Source organism: Natrix helvetica, assembly GCF_964273705.1.
Source record: "Natrix helvetica genome assembly, chromosome: 9".
In the NCBI taxonomy this organism is placed as follows: Eukaryota; Metazoa; Chordata; class Lepidosauria; order Squamata; family Natricidae; genus Natrix; species Natrix helvetica.
In genome coordinates, this window is record NC_138560.1 from 22,932,370 (window position 1) to 22,955,125 (window position 22,756).

General features: G+C 42.9%; 1 protein-coding gene across 5 annotated transcripts in view; it reads right to left on the reverse strand.

The window, feature by feature from the left end:
* ADGRB2 (adhesion G protein-coupled receptor B2) overlaps positions 1-22,756 on the reverse strand; it is a 335,460-nt gene that overhangs the window by 103,830 nt on the left and 208,874 nt on the right. For all 5 annotated transcript variants that reach the window (XM_081961837.1, XM_081961838.1, XM_081961839.1 and 2 more), the window contains exons 6-11: positions 17,841-18,005; positions 15,486-15,587; positions 10,652-10,758; positions 4,830-5,024; positions 1,807-1,875; positions 896-1,004 (exon numbers count right to left, since the gene is read on the reverse strand). In XM_081961837.1, coding sequence (XP_081817963.1) covers positions 896-1,004; positions 1,807-1,875; positions 4,830-5,024; positions 10,652-10,758; positions 15,486-15,587; positions 17,841-18,005 — 747 coding nt within the window. The remainder of the gene's footprint in view (positions 1-895; positions 1,005-1,806; positions 1,876-4,829; positions 5,025-10,651; positions 10,759-15,485; positions 15,588-17,840; positions 18,006-22,756) is intronic.

A 22,756-nucleotide genomic window follows, 5' to 3' on the forward strand; every position in this document is an offset into this window, starting at 1 on the left:
TGCTCAGATCACACGGGCGCAGTCTGACCGGAGAAGTTTCTCTTCTCAGAAATGTCTTCTCGGGCTGCGCCCATGTGATCTGAGCAACCACATGATTCACCTCACTGTTTCCCTGGCAATGAGACGGTGCTTCTCGCGCGGGTTAGTTCAAAAGGAGGTTTTAACCTCCGAAATCCCCACCACCCACCTGGAATCCCAAAACGCCCACTAGTGGGCGGTAGGGACCAGGTTGACGACCCATGGTTTAAACTAATATAATTTCAAAATGTACCAGATTAATATTTCTAATGTGCTGACTTGTGTCTGCATTTTCTGCAAAGTTTGCACTTGTATGGCTATATTTAGAGCAAGAAAAATGAGATGGTGGGAAATGAAGAACTGAAAGTAACAAGTGTCTGAGAACTTCAAATGTACACGGGTGTTTGCAGAAAGTGACGGTTAGTGACAGTCAGTAAGAAAGAACAAGGAAGTGAAAGTTGCAGAATGTAGGAGATCTCAGATGGGCAAAATGTGGTAAGTGAAGGAGGGCTCTGAAGAAGAGGAAGTTACCCTGGTAATATTCCAGGGGAAACAAAAGATATGTGAAAAAAGGTATAAAAATGAAGGCTTGTGATCATGTCGACGCCATTGATGGTAGCTGCTCCTCATTGGACATAGCTGCTATCTCTGACCCACGTTGCAACTCGAGACTATGTAAGTACAGTCTTGCATCTTACATATTGATGTAAATCTCTGGCATTTTCATGTTTCAACTAATCATGAAATAATAAACCCTTTGATTCAAAGCAGAATTGTGGTTGCATGTTTGCATTTCTATTTTTTAGTGTCTCCCATTTTATGACAGTCCCAAGCCCAAAGAAGCTATTCATCTGTCCAGTCCCTTCCAGTTGCTTACCCAAGTTGTCCGTAACAATAAGGGAACTCTGGAAAGCCTTGAGGGCACCTCCTACCAGATGGATGAAATCTTCAACCACTTTCATGAGGAGGACGGAACCAGGCAACACCTGCGCAGGGAATGGAGGAATCAGAATTAATGGAGTCCACATGTCTTAAAGTTCCCAAGTTTGGACACCTCTGTCTTAAAGTCTTAAGAACGACTGGAGCACATGTCTGCAGAAAGGAGTCAGAAGACTGTTTTGCAAGTGGCTCCTCCTCCCAAAATTGCTGTCCTCACTCTGGGACAGGCCTGATTTTTATGAAAGTCATTTTCCCAAAGAAAAGTGGGAAGAGTTAGCGGCTGTGTCGAGAAAGACATGGGGTCGTCAACACTTATGTCGCACAAAAGTTGAGGAACAGCAGTGGAAGTGTAAAATACAAACTCTAGCAACAACAGTGTGCAAAAAAAGATTGTGACTCTGAATGCTTCTATATTTTTAAATCCAAGCATTTAAATTCTAAATTTTCCGCATTATAGGTGAAAACTAGTGTTTCTAAGTGGCATCTTTGATTTTTTTAAAAAGTACTTTTACATGTTCGTATTTTAACTCCTGGGTAACTAATTGTGTCAGTGACTGCTCAATTCAGTCAAGAAATAAGATAATGCCACCTATTTTGATCACATATTAACAATTTGGAGTGGAATCAGTAATACTGTAACTGTCATGGAGACTGTTCACTGCTACTAGCCAACTCAAGCTAGCATTTGCACTTCTGCAGAGAGCTTAACTATCTCCTGTTGTGTACACTCCATTCAGATAAAAGCTTCATTAAATGAGAAAGGGGGGGGGGAGAGAGAGAGGGAGGGAGGGAGATAGAGGGAGACTTCCAATTCCCACCACAGGCACAGGTCCATGCCCAGCAACATACCTGTTGTGCATCTTCCCATTTCTCCCTGTTTTCTGCATCTACCATGTAGCTGACAACCTGGAAGAAACGCTGGAGGGAGAGAGAGGAGAAAATGAAGGAAAGGGACCAGTTTTAATATTTATGGCAATTTGGCCTTAGGCAGTTTTCTCAATTTCCCAGCAGCAAATTCCATTCAACCCCATTTTTATATCTCCTTATGCATTTGGCTGAAAATCTTTTGCTTGAATATTCATGCTCCTTTAAAAAAAAACATTCACGGGCATTTTCTAGGACCCCCTGTGTTTGCAAGTCATTTCTGCCCTTATTAAATGTAGAGTTTTGTACGCATCTGCCCTTCCCCAATTGTGTGTGCATATTCAGAGTGATGCCCATATTGCAAGCTTTCTCAAAAAAAAACACGAGTTCTATTTATTTTGAAGACTTGAAATGGCTCTGTTTGTATATAAGTTAACATTAAGGCATTTTTATCGTTCTCTGCCTTTGTGTATGGCTGCATTCTGAACAGGCTCAAAAATTAAGAGGCAGAATCCGCCTGAGAAAATGTGTTTCTTTTGCATTTCTCCAAAAATGCCTCCTGGTGAGGCATAGATCAGAAGTAGAAAAACTGTTTTTGCATACAGGTTCAGCCTCAACGTGGCCAAGTTTAGCTGAAGAAACTCTTGCAAAGGAACTGCTGATTAGCCCTTGGAGGCCACATGGGAACTGGATGGCTGTGCTTAAAAAAAAAACCACTCGAAGTGTTCTTCTTGTCACATGGTGCCTAAATAGATATAGATATATAATGTCTGCTAGTGATGATGACCTAGTTCCATGATGGCAAACCTAAAGCACGCGTGCCCAAAGTGGCACATGGAGCCATGTCGACTGGCACACGCAGCGCCACCCGTTCCTCTTCCGGGTTCCTGGTGGGCATGCACGGGTGATGATCAGCTGGTGTGCGGCAGTGCTGGAACTCGGAAGAGTTGGTAACTGGAGGACTTGCTGGCTGGCACGCATGTGAGCACCAGAAACTGGACGTTCATTTTCCAGCATGCACATCCCGCTGGGCAGCTCCTCTTCCTGGTTGTGGTCCAGATGAGAGCGCATGCGCATGAAGCACATAAGTGCATGTGGAGTGCTCCCTTTTCAGCAGTTAGTGCTGCCCCCACATGTGCACTCCCTTTTCAGCCCTCGGTGCTGAAAAGGTTTGCTGGCCTAGTTCATTCAACTCATATAGCTGTGATAGCGAAGCTGTGGCACATGTGCCACAAGTGGCACATGAAGCCATTTGTTAGGGCACACAAGGCACCTCCAGTACACGTGTGTGCGCTGGCCAGCTGACTTCAGCCTTCATTTTCAGCCATTTGTTGCTCTCCGGAGGTTTCCTCGAAGCCCCCGGAGGGTGAACAACAACTCAATACGCAAACCGGATGTTTAGGAACGGACTTCCGGTTTGAGCATTTGGTCGTTGTTCCCCCCACCCCTGGAGGGCCTCCACAGGGCGGGGGAGGCCATTTTTGCCCTGTCCAGGGTCCTAAGCCTCTGAAGCCTGGGGAGGGTGGAAAACAGGTCCACCATCCCATCCAGTGCCAAAAATGGGGGGGGGGGAGAAGGGCTGGGGTCGTGCGTGCATGCACAGAATGGGTGTCGCTTGCATAGAATTATGGGTGTGGGGACGCCCACACAAAATTCCCCCTGCACTCCCCCCACCTTTGGCATGGCAAAAAGTTTAGCCATCGCTGTTCTATAGAAAGGGGTTGTCTCCACAACTCAGCTTCATAGCCCATAATCTTCTCACTCTCTTTTTCACATGGTCAAGCCTGATGCATGGCTGAGTAAGGGCATCCAGTGGCATCAGTGGACGGGATGGCCACATAGCACTGGGAATTGGTGGTGAGAGGAGAAGACATCCTATATTTTGCCTTGTTTCTGCCTCTGCATGGCCTGCTCCAGCTATCATAGCTTCCCAGTGGAGGAAAAAAGAGATGTGAGATCTCCACCAAGAGAAATGCTTCTGATTCTTCCCTCATTTGGCAAAGCAGTACAGGTAGTCCTCGACTTACAACAGTTCATTTAGAGACCATGCGAAGTTACAAAGTCACTGAAAAAAGTGACTTACGACCATTTTTTCATACTTACGACCATGGCAGCATCCCCATGGTCACGTGATGGACAACTGGTTCACATTTATGGCAGTTGCAGTGTCCCGGGATTACGTCATCCCCTTCTGACAAGCAAGGTTAATGGGGAAGCCGGATTCACTTAACAACTGTGTGACTATTTTAACGACTGCAGTGATTCCCTTGGCAAATATGGTAAGGAAAGTCATAAAATGGGGCAAAACTCAAATTTCTCACTCAGCAACATAAATTCTGGGCTCAATTGTGGTCATAAGTCAAGGGCTACTTGTACGTGTTTTTGGAATGGGTAACTTTCTTCAATTGGGCCAGTACTGTGGAGTCTGATCAACATAGGAGGAGGAGGTCTGGGGATTAGATCTCATTACGGCTCCATGGAATGGAACTCCCCATACTAAGAACATGCAAAGCTGTGCTAGATGGAGAAATAATCACAAGAATCTCAATTTTTAAAAGCTGTGCTACCAATAGCAGTAAATCCAAATGTTAGTGATCAGCTTTCCCTTTAACAGCAGGGATCTCCAAAGTTGGCAACTTTAAGATTTTGTGTCTTTCAACTCCCAGAATTCCTTAGCCAGCCATGGAATTCTGGGGGTTGAAGTCCAACAGTTGCCATGTTTGGATATTAAGTATATTGGGGTACATTAGGAGGCCCATCCCAGCAGCAGTAGCAGCTAACCCAAACTCTGATGTCAAACTAACAACATGTGTTCAATGACATTATAGTGCACATGCTGCAATTAGAAGCAAGCATGCATGATGGTGATGTCAGCAAGCATGAGGTTATTTGGACACCATGCTCCCAATCTTAGCATATACATTGTGACCAGTCTCTTCAGCCCCAACGACCTCATGAACCTAAGAGTCAAAGAATGGTTTCTTCTCCTTCGGATGTCAGCATAATACCTGCACGTCATCTGAGGAAGGAATATAGGTGGCTCTTTTGTAAGTATCTGTGACATTGCGCAAGATCTCCACTGAGAAGAGCAGGTCCCCACTGTAATAGCTTCGGCGGGCAACAAGCTCCAGCAGGCTACGGACCACCTGTGACATGCCCTCACCTGCCAGCATGCGCTGGCCCTTAGCCAGGTGCTCACGGAGCTTGACATGGAGAAGGAGAGAAAGGGAACAAGGTCAGATTAAGCATTAAAACCAAGGACATTTTTGCTCTTCTGGTCCAACATATGAAAAAAAAGTCATTACAAGCATCCTACGACTTCTACTTGTTCCTCAAATATAATGATGAAGATCTGAGAGATTTCTGCTATGGGACAGTTTCTCCTTTTGAAGCCAACTGATTCTGCACCAACTGATTAGCACCAGATACTCTTTCTCCCCAACTTTGGAAAGAGGATCTCCACAGAAGCACATAGAGAAAGCTGAATTTCAGCAGAAGTTGAACCTTAATGTCCTGGAAGTTGTTTAGTTGATTTGGATTCTTGCCCCATTTAGGAAAGAGAGCCAGGATTGACTTTTCCATACCAAAACTTCAACTCTCTATGAATACCTTCATAGGTCAGGGGTTAAAACTTTTCCAGAGCTTCTATAGGAAAGCTTAAGCAGTCCTTCTTAAATTCTAGCCACAAATTACAGAGAGAAAATCCTAGGAAACAACTCAGCAGAAACTGAGAAATACAAGGGTACTGGATCTCTTCAATTTTCTCCCTAAGGCAAGCTCTTTATTTTTCTCCCTACTTCTTAAGACCTGAATTAGTAAGATTGCCCAGGTAAGCAACTTTTGGCAACTCAGCTAAGGAGCAACAGCTTCCATGCTCAGGCAGATTAACACGAGCCTCAATTTTCCCTTGGTGAGAATTTACTGAGAAATCAGCACACATGGGATTATACCGCTCAGCCAATATTAACTTGATGAAATAATTCCTAACACCAGTTCCTTCATCTTTCTTGCCAGTGTATTTGTGGGTATTGTTATTTCCTATCATAGCATGAAGGAGAGCCAGTTAAAATGTAGTGAGACGAACTGGATTGAGAGCAGGGGGTCCCTGGTTCGAGTCGTCCCTCATCTATGGAACTTCCTGGGTGACTTCAAACAAGTGTCTCTCTTTCAACCCAATCTCCAACACTGGGTTGTTGTAGGGGGAATATGGAAGGAGGAAGTCCTAAGTACACCGTTTTGATTCTGAATGAAAGGGCAAGATATAAATCTAATAAAAATCAATCTTAACACCAGCTACCGGTTACTGATTGAACTAGGTTTTATGTGAGGATTTGAAAGAGGGAGATAAACCTGATCCTCTAGGTAAAGTAAAGGTAAAGGTTCCCCTTGCACATATGTGCTAGTTGTTCCCGACTCTAGGGGGCGGTGCTCATCTCCGTTTCAAAGCTGAAGAGCCAGTGCTGTCCCAAGACGTTTCCATGGTCATGTGGCTGGTATGACTAAGCACCGAAGGTGCACGGAACGCTGTTACCTTCCCACCAAAGGTGGTTCCTATTTTTCTACTTGCATTTTTATGTGCTTCTGGTAGGTTGGCAGAAGCTGGGACAAGTAATGGGAGCTCACTCCATTACGCGACGCTAGGGAGTCAAACCGGCAAACTGCCAAACTTTCTGATCAACAAGCTCAGCGTCTTAGCCACTGAGCCATTGCATCTTTGATCCTTTACAGAAGATCCTCTACATCCTCTAGTTTGTTGTTTACAATATGTGTGCATGAAAGACAAAGCATTACTATGGGATTTTGAGGAAAATGACTGGAAATTGTAATTCTCCCTACTCAGGGAATTCTGGTCTTGAACATCTATGAAAGAATCAACTTGTACCTGGAATTAGCAAGTATTTTTTCTCCCTCCTGGGATACAGGATTTGGGTACTACCTTGGGAGGAGGTTTACAACTGCCCCTGCCCCATCTCTTCTTCACTAAAGAGTCTCAACATCTTTTTTATAGTGTGGTTGGTTTTGCAAAAAGTGTACTGAAAGCAAGTATTTCTATTTGTGTGTCAAGAAAGGAGTTAAACAGGAAGGCAGCAGAGACAAAACAGCAGCCAAGAAGACAGCAGAGAAACTTCCAACCCAACATCAAGCCATCTTAGCAGTCTTCAATAGCCTTCAGGCAGCAAGAAAATAAGACTCTTCCAATATTTGAGGAGCTGTCACAGACAAGAAGGGCTCGATTTATTCTCCAAAGCACCAGAGGGCAAGATGAGAAGTAACAGGTGAAAGATCTCTCTCACTCACTGAAGAGAGATCCACCCTAGAATTAAGGAGAAATTCCCAACAATGAGAACAATTAAGCAGAGTAACAACAGCTTGCCTCCAGAAGTTGTGGGTGCTCCATCTCTGGATGTTTTCAAAAAGAGCCCGGAAATCCATTTCTCCAGAATGGTATAGGGCAGGGGTTCCCAAACTTGGCAACTTTAAGACTTATGGACTTTAACTCCCAGAATTCTGGAAGTTGAAGTCCACAAGTCTTAAAGTTGCCAAGTTTGAAGATCTCTGGTGTAGGGTTTCCTGCTGGGCTAGAAGACCTCCAAGGTCCCTTCCAACACTATTATTTGGCATTCTGTCAAGTCTCAGAGCTGCAAGACTATGGAGAGGCAGAACCAAGTGATGGGGGAGGAAGACAGTCCAACTACTGTCTGAAATCCCACAAAATCCTGAAAGGCCAGTCAAGGGCATTTGCTTGCAGCAGTCTGGGTCTAGAGGTCAAAGAACTAGCTGGTGGAAGAATAGAGTCCAGAGTTGCAGGAGGGAAGGGCTCTTTCCCAGGGAGCAAAGACAAAGACACTAGGAATTTCTGGAATTCAGAACGAGAGGGAAGGCGGACCCTCCGAGCAATTCACAGGGTAAAATTTAATAGTTATGGAGATAATTGCTTTGTTCCCCCACAATTTCTCTCTATAGGCAAAGTACTCAGAGGTAACTCTGCGTGTACATCCTGGTTCATTGGACCTGACACAGCTCCAAAAACAGAGGACTATGAGTGATTGGGGAAGGAAGAGAAAAAGGCTATTCTATGACAAGTGGTGGGATTGAAATAATTTAACAACCGGTGCTCTGTCCTAATGACCAGCTGGGTAAGTGGGGTTCAGTGGTCAAGTGACTGTGTGGGCGTGGCTCACATTGATGGGCACTTCACCTGAGCTGTTACAATGTAATAAGGGTTAACCGGAGAGGCAGTTTCTGTAAGCAGGGCAATAAAGATTAGGCTAGAAACAACGCCAGAATGTTTCTTTCCAGCCTTCCTTACAGGATTAGCCCTATAAATAAGAAAAAGGAGATTTCTTCAGAAGTGGGTTTTAGCTGGCATTACTGCCGGGTTAACTTGTGTGCTTGGCTCATGCTGTAAGCGTGCTGTATGCATGCTGTGTGCGCATGCACAGATCAATGGAAATTGTTCCACGCATCTGCAGAACTCCAAAAAAAGTTGGTGATGGCAGTGACCGGGGAACTGGTTCGGGGCATGACCAGCCTGGGTCACTGGTGGTTCTTGACCGAACCGAGCCAAACTGGTAGGCACCCACCTCTGGATTCCTTCCAACAACCGGTTCTCCAAACTGCTTACTAAGTTAACAACTGGTTCTCCCGAATAGGTGCGAACCGGCTGAATCCCACCACTGTCTATGACCGCCAATAAAGGAGGGAAAAGTGGTTTCAGGTGCAAATGGACCGAGATTGGCTACAAGAGCTGAAGATCTATGGGGAAAAGAAAACATTAAAGAGCAAAGAAATAGTTTAAGATAACGAAACACACGGCTAAAAGCATGGGAATAGGAGCATTCAAACAGAACACAGAGACAGAGATTTGGAGATTAAGTATGAATAGAAATAGCTGTAAAGGGATAGCAGTGGGACCGCACAGCACTCTCTCTTCCTCCTCCAGCTCTCTTTTACAGCTCCAGGATTTGACGGGTTTCTCTTGCTGTCTGAAGACTGCAGATAATCCTCGACTTATGGACGATCACTTAGTGACTGTTCAAAGTTACAATTGCCCAGGGTTTGACGTTCTGACATCTGCCCCCTCCCCCACCCCCAGCAGTCATGAGACTGCAGTGTACGTTGTTTTTGCCAGAAACCAGCATGTACTTCTTGTCTCCGGCAAAAGACACCCATAGTGAACAATGGATTCATTGAACAACCATGGTGTTTGCTTAATGACCATGGTATTCACTTAATGATCATGACATTTGCTTAGCATCCATGGTGTTTGCATTAGACCCATCACAAAAAAGGTCATAAAATCAGGCATAATAATTTGGTGGCCCATTTTATGACCATCGCAATTTATGACCGGAATTGTGGGTTCAATTATGGTCATAAGTCAAAGATGTCACTTGGGTGGCTGAGGAAGGTTCTTGCCTTTGAGTTGGAGGTTTCTCTTTAGAATAAAATAGAATAGCAGAATTGGAATTTGATGTCTTCTAGTCCAACCTCTACTCAGGCAGGAAACCCTACACCACTTCAGACAAATGGCTATCCAACATCTTCTTAAAGACTTCAAGTGTTGGAGCATTCACAACTTCTGGAGGCAAGCTGTTCCACTAATTAATTGTTCTCACTGTCAGGAAATTTCTCCTCAGTTCTAAGTTGCTTCTCTCTTTGATTAGTTTCCACCCATTGCTTCTTGTTCTACACTCAGCTGCCTTGGAGAATAGTTTGACTCCCTCTTCTTTGTGGCAACACCTGAGATATTGGAACACTGTTATCATGTCTCCCCTAGTCCTTCTTTCCCACAGAAGCTCAAGACTCACCTGTTCCGACTGGCTGGCTTAGCCGATTGATAGTTCCATCTTCCACCTCCTGGCAAACATTTTATTGGGGAATTTTTTAAGGGAATTTTAATTGTATTTGTATTTTAACTAAGAATTGTACAGTTTATTTTTTATCTCCTCCGTCTGAGTCTACGTCTATGTCTACGTCTACGTCTACGTTCATGTCTATGTATTTGTATATGGTTTTTAACATGACTGTACACCGCCCCGAGTCCTGCCTAGGAAAGGGTGCGGTCTAGAAATAAAAGATTATTATTATTATTATTATTATTATTATTATTATTATTATTATTATTATTATTATTTCTATTAAACTAGACATACCCAGTTCCTGCAACCATTCTTCATATGTTTTAGCCTCCAGCCCCCTAATCATCTTTGTTGCTTTTCTCTGCACTCTTTCTAGAGTCTCCACATCTTTTTTACATTGCGGTGACCAAAACTGAATGCAGTATTCCAAGTGTGGCCTTACCAAGGCATTAAAAAATGGTATTAAATTTCATGTGATCTTGATTCTATCCTTCTGTTAATGCAGCCTAGAACTGTGCAGGCTTTTTTGGTAGCTACAGCCCACTCTACAGCACACTTTCCAGAGACTCTGCTGTCTTCCTGGCTAAATTTCTTTTTGACATATGCACCCATGTGCTTACTTTCAGTTCTCTTTTAATATGGAAAAAAAACCTATCCAAGGTAGGAGCGTGGCTGTTTTAAGCCTCCTTTCTAGGTAGACCCAAAAACCCCAGATCCCAGTAAGGAAAAAATTCCTCGCTCATTCCAGATTGCAAGTTCATATCTTGACTCCGTTCACGTTGGATGTCGACACTATTGCAAAGAGAAGAACAGCTGGATATTACATATTTTATGTATTTTGCCCAATATTCTGTTTCCCTTCTTTCACCATCCAAGCCCTTCTCTGAACCAGGTAGGAGGTGGGTCAAGGGGTACAGAAGAGGGAATTTCCAGGGGCCACAGTTGCCTTTGCCAAAATTTGCACCTACTGAAAGATGTAAATATCGGTACTCGTGGGAAATGCAGCGTGCGAAGCTGGGCAGACTCCAGTAAGCCACACCGTGGGAGTTGAGCAGGCACTGTCGGCTGGCAGATCCTAGAAAAAGAAGCAAGTCCCTAGTTATGCCCATCACTCAAAAGGACAGTACATCCAGCCCAGGGATGGGCTTTAACATTTTTAGCAAGGGGTTCTCTGCCTGCTTGCTGGGTGGGCGTGGCCATGGTGTGTGTGGCCTAGTTGGTCTCGTGCACCATGGTGTGTGTGTGTGTTTTTTTGCTTTTCCTGGATTCTGGAGGCTTTCCTCAAGCCTCCGGGAGAACGAAAACAGCCCAAGCTCTAGTGGCCCTCTGGAGGCTGGAAATATTGCCCTCTCCAAACCTCTGTGCAAGCCCTGCACTTAACTACATCCAAAACGGGCCACGTGGGGACTCCTAGGCAGGGCAGGGTGGGCGGGGCCAGCCAGGAGTGTGATTTGGGGGTTCTCCGAACTGTACAGAATCTTAGCTAGAGGTTCTCTCGAACCCCTGCGAACCCCCAGCAGTCCACCCCTGATCCAGTCCCATCCAATTCAGTCACTTATTGCTCAGTGGTTGGGTTGGAGAGTGATGGGTTTGAAGTGACCCTAATGGGTTGGTCACCTGCCCTGTAATCCAGATGTTAAGGAATTAAGAAACTCCTATTAGGAAGATGGGAGTTCAGAAGAGTGTCAAGACAATGGCCACGACTGCATATGGAACCCACCATCTTGACTTCTTCTGAACCTCTGAGGACATCCTTGACTCTTGCAGATATTTGGTGGGCATTTAATAAGAAGGCTTAGCAACAGACCCTCAGTTCCTCAGTTGTTAAACTGGGCACATTCTTTTGCTTTTATGGCAGATAGATTGAGCATACCTTTCTCTGCCTGAATTGCCTTATTAAAGCATTTTCAGTTGCAAATAACAAAAGAAAGGAAGAAAAGAGAGGAAAGAAAGGAAAGAAAAAAATAAAATAAAATAAAATGCAGTAATGCATTACATTTTCAACCCAAAGCCCTTGGAAGTGAATAGGATCTATGGAAGAAATGCCTATGGGAAAACCTAAATTCTTTGGATACGGCAATCCACTGTATTATATTTTATTTGGAATGCTTTTCAACTTCAAGTATAGAATAAGCAAGGATCGAAGTGAAAATGCATCCCAACCTTTTTTGAATGCCCTGACTCTCCCAGCTTCCATGCTAATACTGCTGTTGCCTTTCTAAATAATCATCCCCATTCTAACACATCACTGAAGGAAAGAAACAAAAATATATTTCCAATTTGCTTTCTTCAAAGTGTTTATTATTTATTGTGCTTATAGCTCTGGAGAGTGTGAGAGTTTGAAAATGGGCAGATCGTGACAGCAGTATTTTAAGTGGAAGGAGTGTCAGATGGGGAAGCCAACCTCAAGTGAGAGAGAAGATCCCAGTACAATCTCATTATATACAAGTCCTCAACTTATTGAGCCCACAATTTCTGTTGCTAAGTGAATTTGTTTGTTAAATGAATTTTGCCCCATTTTATGATCTTTCTTGCCACTGTTGTTACATGAATCACTGCAGTTGTTAAGTTTGTAACACAGAATCTCGCTTCCTCATTGACTTTGTTTGTCGGAATGTGGCAAAGGGGATCACATGACCCGGGACACTACAACAAGGGGTGGGTTACTGCCAGAGGTGGGTTTCAGCCGGTCCTGTCAGGTACGCGCGTACAGGTTGAAACACTTTAGCATGCCTTCCTGTACCGGGACTTCTGGGGCCTGGCACCGGAATGGTCCCTCCCCTGGCCTGCTCCCCCCTCGCCCACCAGCAGAAGCCTTCCGGGAGGTTTTGGCTGGTGGGTGCGCGGAGGGAGAATGGGGAATCCCAGAGGGAAAAAATCACATGGATTCCCCACCCTCTTCATAGGAAATGAGGCAGCATTTCCAGAGGAGAAAGCAGTGTGCACCTGGGGGTTTGTCTAACGAAACTCCCCTCCTGTTCCTTCTTTTGCTGTTTGTACATGCCGCGCAGGTCGTGCTGCCTTGTCTTTCACAGCCGCCTCGTTTCCAATTGGGGTGGGGAAGAAACCCATCTTTTCCGTCCCTCTCCATGGATCCCCACCCCAATTGGAAACGAGGTGGCTGTGAAAGACAAGGCAGCGTGCCCCGCGCGGCGTGTACAAACAGCAAAAGAAGGAACAGGAGAGGAGTTCCACGCAGGGCTTTTCAAACAGCCGAACTCCTCTCCTGTTCCTTCTTCTGCTGTTTGTGCACGCCGCGCAGATCTGTGGCATGCACAATCAGCAGAATGTTGTTGGACTGTTGTAAGATGAAGAACTACCTGTTTATCATGTCACATTTATTTTTATTTTATTTATTAAATTTATTGGCTGCCCATCTTACTACAAGGCAGACTGAGTTTCCTTATTTGGAGTACTGTCCCCAAACATTTGATTACAGCCTGTTTGTTTGTTTTTTCCTCTTAGAAGATAGAAACCAAGCTATTCCTTTTTAGCTGAAGCATGGAGCTTTCTATTTCTTTATTTAACTAATTTATAAAGTTTTCCATCTATACAAGGAACTCTGGGCAGCAAAGGGACATAAAACATAACCAAACTATGTTTGCTCTGATTCATAAGAAAATGGGTCGTGGCCCCTAAAAATGTCGTTAGCAACTTATCACACAAAACCTCAGCTAAATCTATCAACATTCCCCACACAAGGCTTAGGGGAACAGCTTCTGAAAGCTTAATAGAATTGTAGCCATCAGGGACTGTTCTACAAGACAGTTAATGTAATAGCGAAGGTACACCTCTTGGGACCCAACAATGGCATTGCTTGCAGATGTGGTGGTAAAAGGGGGAGATTCCACAACATCAGGGGGAGAGAGGCTGGTTGACTTAAAGTCACTCCATGGGACGCCAGACTCCTGAAGTCTTCATCTGCCTGTTCCCAAGAAAATCTCACAGTTCGTCTGGTGAGATTCTTATAAAGAGGAGAACAACAATAAAGGTGCTACTTTGACCTACTCATAGAGTCATGCTAGTTCCTTGCACCTGACAGGGATTCCTGGCAGAAACCATTAGGGACAAGTGGTCCCACAGGTAATCTAGCCCCATTCCATGCAAGGTGACAAGTAGCATCTTGAATGGCACTCAGGTCAGTCCTGTTCCCATAATGAATTAGGGTAATATTGAGGAATTTTGCTTCTTTCAATATGCCACCTTTCATCATGGGTCAAAGCGATCATGTTTGAAAAAGCAGGCTTGCAAAAAGTGTAAAGGTAAAGGTTCCCCTCGCACATATGTGCTAGTCGTTCCCGACTCTAGGGGGCGGTGCTCATCTCCGTTTCAAAGCCGAAGAGGCAGCGCTGTCCGAAGTCATCTCCATGGTCATGTGGCTGGCATGACTAAATGCCGAAGGCGCAGGGAACGCTGTTGCCTTCCCACCAAAGATGGTCCCTATTTTTTCTATTTGCATTTTTTACGTACTTTCGAACTGCTAGGTTGGCAGAAGCCGGGAGAAGTAACAGGAGCTCACTCCATTACACAGTGCTAGGGATTTTAACCGCCAAACTGCCAACCTTTCTGATCGGCAAGCTCAGAGTCTTAGCCACTGAACCACCCTTTGCAAACAGTATAGCTTTCTTTAAATTCAAAATCAGCAATTTGAAAGTAGTTGCTTTCCCCCCCCCCCCAAGATGGGAAATCAATTATTTTTTAATTCAGTAAATTTTGGTGATGGGTGGAAGGCAAGGCACGCTCCACAACACTAGAGTGAAGAATGTTCCGTTGTGGGGTATTGTAAACCAAAGGTCAGAAGCAAAATTGGAAATTCCTTTCAGAAGGAAGAATGACACTGACCCACAGTAAATTGAAGGAAGATTGACCAGGGTTGTATTGTAAGTGAACCAGTTGGTACAGATAACCAACTTCTGTCTTCTTTTTACTGGTATTGCTACTGTTCAACATCTAGAATTGCTTCCTACTTGAAAAGGAATCTTATCAGACATTCCTTCCATTCCCCACCATCCAATCAGAGCTGAAGAAGCTTCTTGGAAGAGAAGCAAAATGTCTTCAAGAAAAAAGCAAGGTAGTCCAGTTGCCTCCTGAAAAAGCACCTCTGGGATATATCAGTGATTGCAACTTCAAGTAAGAAGCGTTCTGAGGCCTTGTTTTAAACTAAAGAGCGGTAGTACTACATCCAGCTTGGGGTTTTATTTATGCATGGAATCTGCATTTCAATTGTATAATTCATCTAAATCCAAACAGATTTCTATTAAGATGGATTCGAATTTACTACAATGTGCAATTTTATTCAAATTATATTATGTTGACTGTGGTCTTTGCTAGTCATTTTTAGCTTGGGTTTAAGGGGGGGGTTTAGTCTCTTAAGATGATTTATATGGTATATTTAATTATTCACAATGTTAATGATATTTAAGACCTCCCTGACATTTTAAAGTCCCCAGTTCATTTATCTGCATTATATTATTTTACTTTTTTCCCCCTATTTCTTCTTGTATATGTAATTTTCTTTGAAGTATTCAATAAAAGGGGAAAATATGGGATTGCACTGTAACTCCCATCTAATTCAGTCACCTTGACCTTGATGGGACCAACAGCCCAATACATCCGGAATCCATAAAATGGTTGCCATTCAAGTCAACTAAGATGGCCCTCCATTTTCAGAGTGAAATCCAATTTAGAAAAGGAGTCTCAATCATACATCCTCCCCACGTTTCCAATTGTCCTCTGTGGCGTTTTAGGCTCCAATTTGGAGAACCTACATTATTGTCAATCTCTACCCAGATGTCTACCTACCTGTAGCATTGGATGGGCATTTGTTGTAGACTGTTTCACCAGCTGCAGCTTTCTTCCAAGTCATCAGGGCAATGGACTCATCCTTGCACATCTCGTGGAAGGCTGGAAGGAGAGAAGAGGGGACCGGTAGGGCAGCAGAACAAATACCCCCACCTAGCAAAGTTAGCCCAAAGATAAGACAACGGGGGACAGAAGGACAGCAGATGCAATGGTCCATCACCAAATTAAGTACACGCAGATGAATTATCTCGTATTTTTCCCCCTACCAATTCTCACATCTAATTTAAAATGTGCTTTTCAATTTATTTCTTTTTTAAAATATTTTTATTAAACAGTTTGTTTTTTTAAAAAAAGATTATTATTATTATTATTATTTTGCAATTTCCTTCTGTACAACATTTCCACCTCGGTATACATCCATTGTAAATGTACTTCTCCCCCACCCCTTATTTCCGTTTCTCTTTGCCTATACATAGGATACTATTATATACATTCCTTAATTTATAATCCTTCATTATGCACCCTTTCCATTTATACATGTTTGTTCATCTCTATCTATACATTGCTAATTTCTAACTCCTGTGTCTTCTTCCTTTAGTCTTTCCTTAAGCTTTACACCTGTCCTCTAGCCGTTTGTACCACTCATTCCATACCATAGAATGGCAGAGTGTGTAGAGATGGACAAATTTACAAAAGAAATAAAAAAAAGGAGGAAACAGAATATTATATGGCTTTTAAATTTATTTCAAAGGCAAGAGATTTAGAACAGCGGCCTCCAATCTTTTGGGCACTGGGGACTGGTTATGTGAAGAGAGGTTTTCCCACAGACTGGAGGGACCATGGTTTCATGTGCTATCTGTGTCATGCAGATGAGGCTTCATATGTTTGTGCAGCCCTGTTTCTGGGATGCTGCGGACCAGTGCTGGTCCATAGACCAGGGGTTTGTGGGACCCCTGATTTATAATATACCCCCAAGGATGAAGCTGTGTAATAGTACATGGGAAAGATCTTGGGGGACAGGAGGAAGGGTTGCATGTAGACTGAGCAATAGTCAGATAAAAGGCAGCTGAGCACACAGAATAAAAGTGGGTGTCAGGCCTGCAGTCATCTTTTCTTTTGGATCTTTGGCCTGCCACACTTTTTATTATTCTACTATGCATTTTCTATTGTGGGAAAATGGGAGGGGGGATTGTATGGAGTTAGATGAGATGTAGCCATAACAAAATTCCTTTCTAGAAAGCCAAGTCCTTTGTCTTTGCACCTCTGAACCTGACGAGAACTGGATGGTGGAACTGCCAGCATAGCAGTGGGAGATTTGACCATGGGATGGATTTGTGGGTGTGGGGGCAAGATCTTGAACTTTCAACTGGGTGGGGAAAACTGGCAAGCTTTCAGATTCGGGTTTTCCCAGATGTGCCAACATGGCTCTCTTCATAAATTGGAATTTGAAGGAATCCTTTGCCTTGGACATTACATTTGGATGCTATTTGGAACCCTGACAGTGGGTGGGGCAAATGTCTCAAAAGGGACCCGCCCTAGTTTCTTGGGCTGCAAAAGCAAATTGGGGGAAATGCATTTTCATACTTGCAAGATTATGTTGATGTAAACTTACAACAAAGATAATGCTAATACTTCTGGGTCTGCCTCTTATCTAAAGTACCTCACCAGACTGACCACCAGGGAGATGACAAAATGGCCACAGACACGAATGGATGCCCAGTCATGCATATTGAAGGAGGAAATCTGTGTTAGCATAAGATGGGGAGGGGAGAAATAGGAGTCTGGTAGCATCTGTTCAGATTTGAATAAAATGTAAGGTAAAATGGGTGCTACCAGACATCTCCTGATGCAGGGGTGGGTTCCGGCCGCCATTACTACCAGTTTTGCGTGTGCGTGCACATTTTCATTTAAAATGATCTGTGCATGCGCACAACATTTAAAAAATGAATAAAAATTACATTTTTAAAATGAAGATTGTTCTGCGTACGTGCAGAACAGAAAATCAAGATGGCGCCGCTGATCATAGAACCGGTGTGGTCACGTGTCTACCGGAGTTTCTACCAATTTGGCCAAATCGGACCAAATAGGTAGGAACCCACATCTGTTCTTCATTTGACAGTTATCTTTCAATCCCGCACAATTCGCAATGTCTTCTCCTCATACATTTAAAGATATACGGACTTCAACTCCCAGAATTCCCCAGCCAGCATGACTCACATCCTTGATTTGCCAAGGTAGAGAAAACCCACATTAAACTGAATTAAAACCATGTGAGAGAACATTTCTGCCCATCCCTTTTGAGGAGGGCTGCCATATGCCAAATGCTCCAATGCCAAATGCTCCAATGCCAAATACCTGGGCATTTTTTCTCGTTGCAGGTCTTCACTTCTTCCCCGCTGCCCTCACAGGGGTAGTCTTGTGCTCCCATCCCTTGGCACATGCGGAAACGTTTCTGCCAGCCGGTATCACAAGTCTTGGAGCACATGTTCCATTCACTCCATGGACCCCATCGGCTTGCAGCTGCAGACAAGCAAGTGGAAAGTGGAAAGGATTATGGGCTTTTGAACTCCGTGGCACACGCTCTCTGCTCTCTTTTCTTTCTTTTTTAATTTTTTAAATTCATTTCCTATTAAAATATCGGACACAGCACCACCATCCTGGCATTATCTCCACCATACACACTATAATATATAACAAATATCATATATACTCATCATACACTACTAATTATATGCAATTGTTCTGCCCAATATCCTCATTTATATCCACACATATTATAACACATTTCGTGTCTACAAATCTTACTTATTTCCTGTTCCAACTCCCACTTCTCAGTTCCAACCATTGGTAAAATCTATTCCATATATCGTGATATTCGGTCTCTCCTTTATTCTTTAATTCGAACGTCAATCTAACCATTTCTGTGCAATCCAATACTTCCTTTATTATCTCTCTTTCTAAAGGTGTATTTTCACTTTTCCATTGTTGGACATGTGCCATTCTCGCTGCTGTTACGATGTATAGTATTCTTTTCTTATTCACTCATTTATTTATTTTTTTATATTTATTTATCATGTGGCATCTACAGAGATGATGTAATCACTGATATACAACATTAACAAAACTCATACATACAAACAAAATGTGAGTTTAAGTAGAGCAACAGCAAGTAGGTATATATAAAATATGTAGATGGTACAAGATCAGTGGTGGGTTGCAGGTGGTACGTCCCAGTACAGGCGTACCGGAGCCTGCCCGGAGCACCAGGTACCATTCCAGTACGGTGCTCCAGAGGGCCCACCCACCCACCCGCACTCCTTACCGGTGTTTTAAGTGTTCAGTGCTTCCGCGCACGTGCACAACACATACAGCGCCTGCGCGATGCTCCGCCAAGCAGCTGGAGCATCGCGGAGGCATCGCTGGATGGTAAGAGGCATGAGCGCGCTGCAGGCGTTCATGTGGAGGATGCCAGGCCCCGTTGCAACCGTACCGGTTGCAATGGGATCTGGAACCCATCACTGTACAAGATACAAGATAAAATGTTAAATTAAGGTAAAACCACGGGAGGGGGGGGGAATCACCATACTACAGCACCATAGAGTCGCAATAGGATAGACGTTATCGTTCAATATCTAAAGAAGCCAATCATCTAACTGCTTCTGGTGTGGCTGCGATGAGATCATCCCAGAGGCCATGAAATTCCCTGAGGAGACATTTTCAATTCATATGTGTTACTGTTTGTTCCAGTACACCACAGTCACATTGCAGGTGCTTGGCCATTCATTCTCAACTGAAACAGCTTTGCTTAGTTCTGGCATGTCTTGTCCTGATGCAATTCAGGTGTCTCCATACTTTTTCGGATCAGCTGCATTTCTGGACGTGGTTGTTTTGTTTTGGTTTTGTGGATCTCCATGATCTGATTGATTACAGTTATTAAACGTCACCCATTGTAATCGCCATTCTTCCTCTAGACCCTAAGATTGTGATAAGTTATCCTAAATTAGTTTCTTAGACTTCAGCTTGGTGTGAGGTAGAGATTATTCACACATGTCCATGCATAATCTCCTAATTTGCTTTCCTCTTAGCTGGAGGATCAGATAGAAGGGCGCTGAGGATGAAAGGACACCTTTTGGATCCGAGGGGTGCAACGGGGCTGACTGATAACAACTTTAATTAAATACTCCACAGATAATTGAACCTATTTATCAATAATTCAGATCTCATTTAAACTAAAATGGCCTCTCTTCTCACCCGGGGTGGTGATTACCAGGGGTTACTTAACAAAAAGAATTCATCTCCCATCCCTCAGGAGGTACTACTCTCTTTTCAAGAATGCACCTTTAACAGATGCAGAGAATCTTGAGATACAAGGAAATTGCCAAAGGAACAAAAAAGCAACCATAAGAAACAGGTGCAATGGGGCTGGGTGCCCACCACACAAATGTGTGCAGCACACGCATGCGTACTTACCACCTGCGATGCTCCAGCTGCACGGTGCAGCATTGCGCAGGCGCCGTACACTCTGTGTGCGTAAGCCCCAAAAACTTCAAATACCGATAAGGGGAGCAGGCAGGGGGGCCCTCCGGAGCATCATATCGTAATGGTACCTGGTGCTCCCGGCAGGCACCAGTATGGCCATACTGGGGTGTACCGGTCATAACCCACCACTGGATCACCCACGAACAACCTTTTAGCTATTTGTCAAGGCCAGAGTTGGGCCTGGGTCTCTCACATAGGCAAATACTATATTCTTCCCACATTTCCGATGGTAATGGACCTCTTTTTAGTCTCAGATTTTGTTCTGGAAGCATGTGTCACCCCTCACATCCTGCTAGAGGAAGAACGTACCAAAATTAATCTTCTTTGGAGGAATGTAATCCGTGGCCAGAGTTCCTAGAGATCTGCGATGGCGAAGATGGCAGAGTGCTGTCCCCAGCTGCTCTTCCTGTTTCCGATGTGTGCATGTGTGCCAGACAGCTTGTCCAGCAGGCATGCATGTGATGAAACCTGGAAGAGCAACTGGTTGTTGCATGCATGTGCACCAACCAGCTGCTGCAGGTACTGGTGCTCCAGCATGCTCACAAATACACACACGTGCTCTAGTTTTGGCACTTAGTGCCGAAAAGGTTAACCATCACTGTTGTAGGTGTCAGCACTGGAAGTGTGCGGCCCCTGTAGAAAAGTCATTGGTTTTCTTCCCTGGGTGTCACCCATTTGAGGATGGTCAGGTCAAGGAACAGACACTACAGAGATGCTACTCTAGTATTGTAGCCTCTCTATGTAGGCAGCCATGGATTAACCTTTAAGCAGAATAAGGATGTGGGTAGGACACCAAGCGATTGAATGAGGGGGAGGGGTACACCACTAGTTCCTCTTAACTAGTGGAAGCTCAACAGAGAGAGATCCAACCTAGAAATCAAGAGACGGTGAGAACAATTAATCAATGGAATAGCTTGTCTCCCAGAATTGTGAATGCTCCATCACTGAAGGTTTTTTTTTTAATATATATATATATATTTGAATTTTTTTTATTGTTTTAATTAAACAAGAACACAAAAAAAGAATCATCCTTCATTACATCTTGTAGAAAGCATGTTGATTGGTTACAAATAGATTTCGTGCGTTACTACCACAATCATTATTTATAGTTCCTTCATATTGAATTGTACATTTTAAATCAAAAATCTCTATGTATTTCACTATCAATGTACCACCATTCTCATTTAACTAGAATTATTTAAATGTACCTTTATATGGAATCATTTGTATTTAAAGACACAATCACCTACTGGCATTCATTAGCTATTTCAATAAACCTCCAATAGTTACCCTTTTATAACATATTCTGAAAAAAAATCAATTAATAAGATATCTAAACATTTTCCCCCTTTCCCCCCCACTCACTATTTAAGGCTTATATCTAATTGCTTTTACCAATGCCAACACATGTAGAAATCGTTAGACATTATCCATTAACATTTCCTTATTATTGTAGTTAGCTAAAAAATATTTACTATTTATATCACATCTCCTCTCATCAGACCCAAGAAAGATTACATCTTTATGACAAAATCTAAACAAAAATTCAGTAGTTAAATTGATAAATCTTTTTCCCAGGTCCCAATTTGTAGTTTATATCCAAGTTGCTTTTACTAGTTAAAATTATTATTTCATTATTATTATCGTAATGAATTATTTGTTAGCGAATAAACATTTAAAGAAGCAATCTAAAAGCATCTACAAAGTCCTACTTATTAATCACAAAAAATTAACTAAGTTTTTTATTATCAACATTCATTATCCACCTGTATCTTTCCAGTAACAAAACAGTCTTATCTCTTTTGCCAGTTGTTGTGTCAATTCTCTTATTAACTTCCTTATAAGGTTTTTAAAAACTTCTCTCCACACTTTTTTGCTTAAAAGATCTCTCAGGTAGTCTCGTTGCCCTTGAACTGGTATTGAAATTAGTGTATCTTTGATTATCAGACGTATTTCTGAAACTGTTTCTCTTCTTAATTCCATCATCAATTCCATATCTTGACACGAAGGATAGAACTCCAGATTTTCAAATTCTCTTTTCTATATTCCCTTCTCTCCACTTTCACTCATGAATGCTCCATTAGTAAGTTCATCTTTTATCTTTATCTTCTATATCTTCATTCTCCTCTTTAATTTTTGGGGCTCCGACCCCTTCATCTTTTGCTGTACAAGACAATAGTCTATCCAACTTCTTCTCAAATCTCCCAAATCCTTCCAATATGTTTTGAATTCCAACCAAAAAATCTTGAAAACTTAAGGTTTCCTCATCTGCAGATTGATATATATTTCCAAGAAGAAGAAAACGAAAAAAGAGCAGAAAGAAGAAAAAAAAGTCTAAAATCCACTGCCACTCTAGCCTTTAGTGTCTCTTTTGTGTACAAGTTCTTTTATTTTTTTTTCAAAAAGGAAGGGTTCTATCTTTTTATTTTATTTTCCTTCCTTTGCCAAAATATTTCACAAAGGCACTTGCAAAAAAACAATCTGTGCCCTTGGCTCCTTATCAGTCTCCACAAGTAAGCTACAAACCCTCCAGTTGCAGAGTCAGTAAAATCAAAGGAAAGAGAACAAAGGATACATTGTTTCAAACAGGGGGAAAAAAACCAAGTTCTGGCTTCCGAGTGGCAGATTCGATTTTCTCCTATTTATTTCAAGCTTATGGAAAACAAAAGTCTTTAAATGTCTTTAATGAAGTTTAATAAGCAGTAGTAGGGAGGATTGTTAGAATAAAAAAA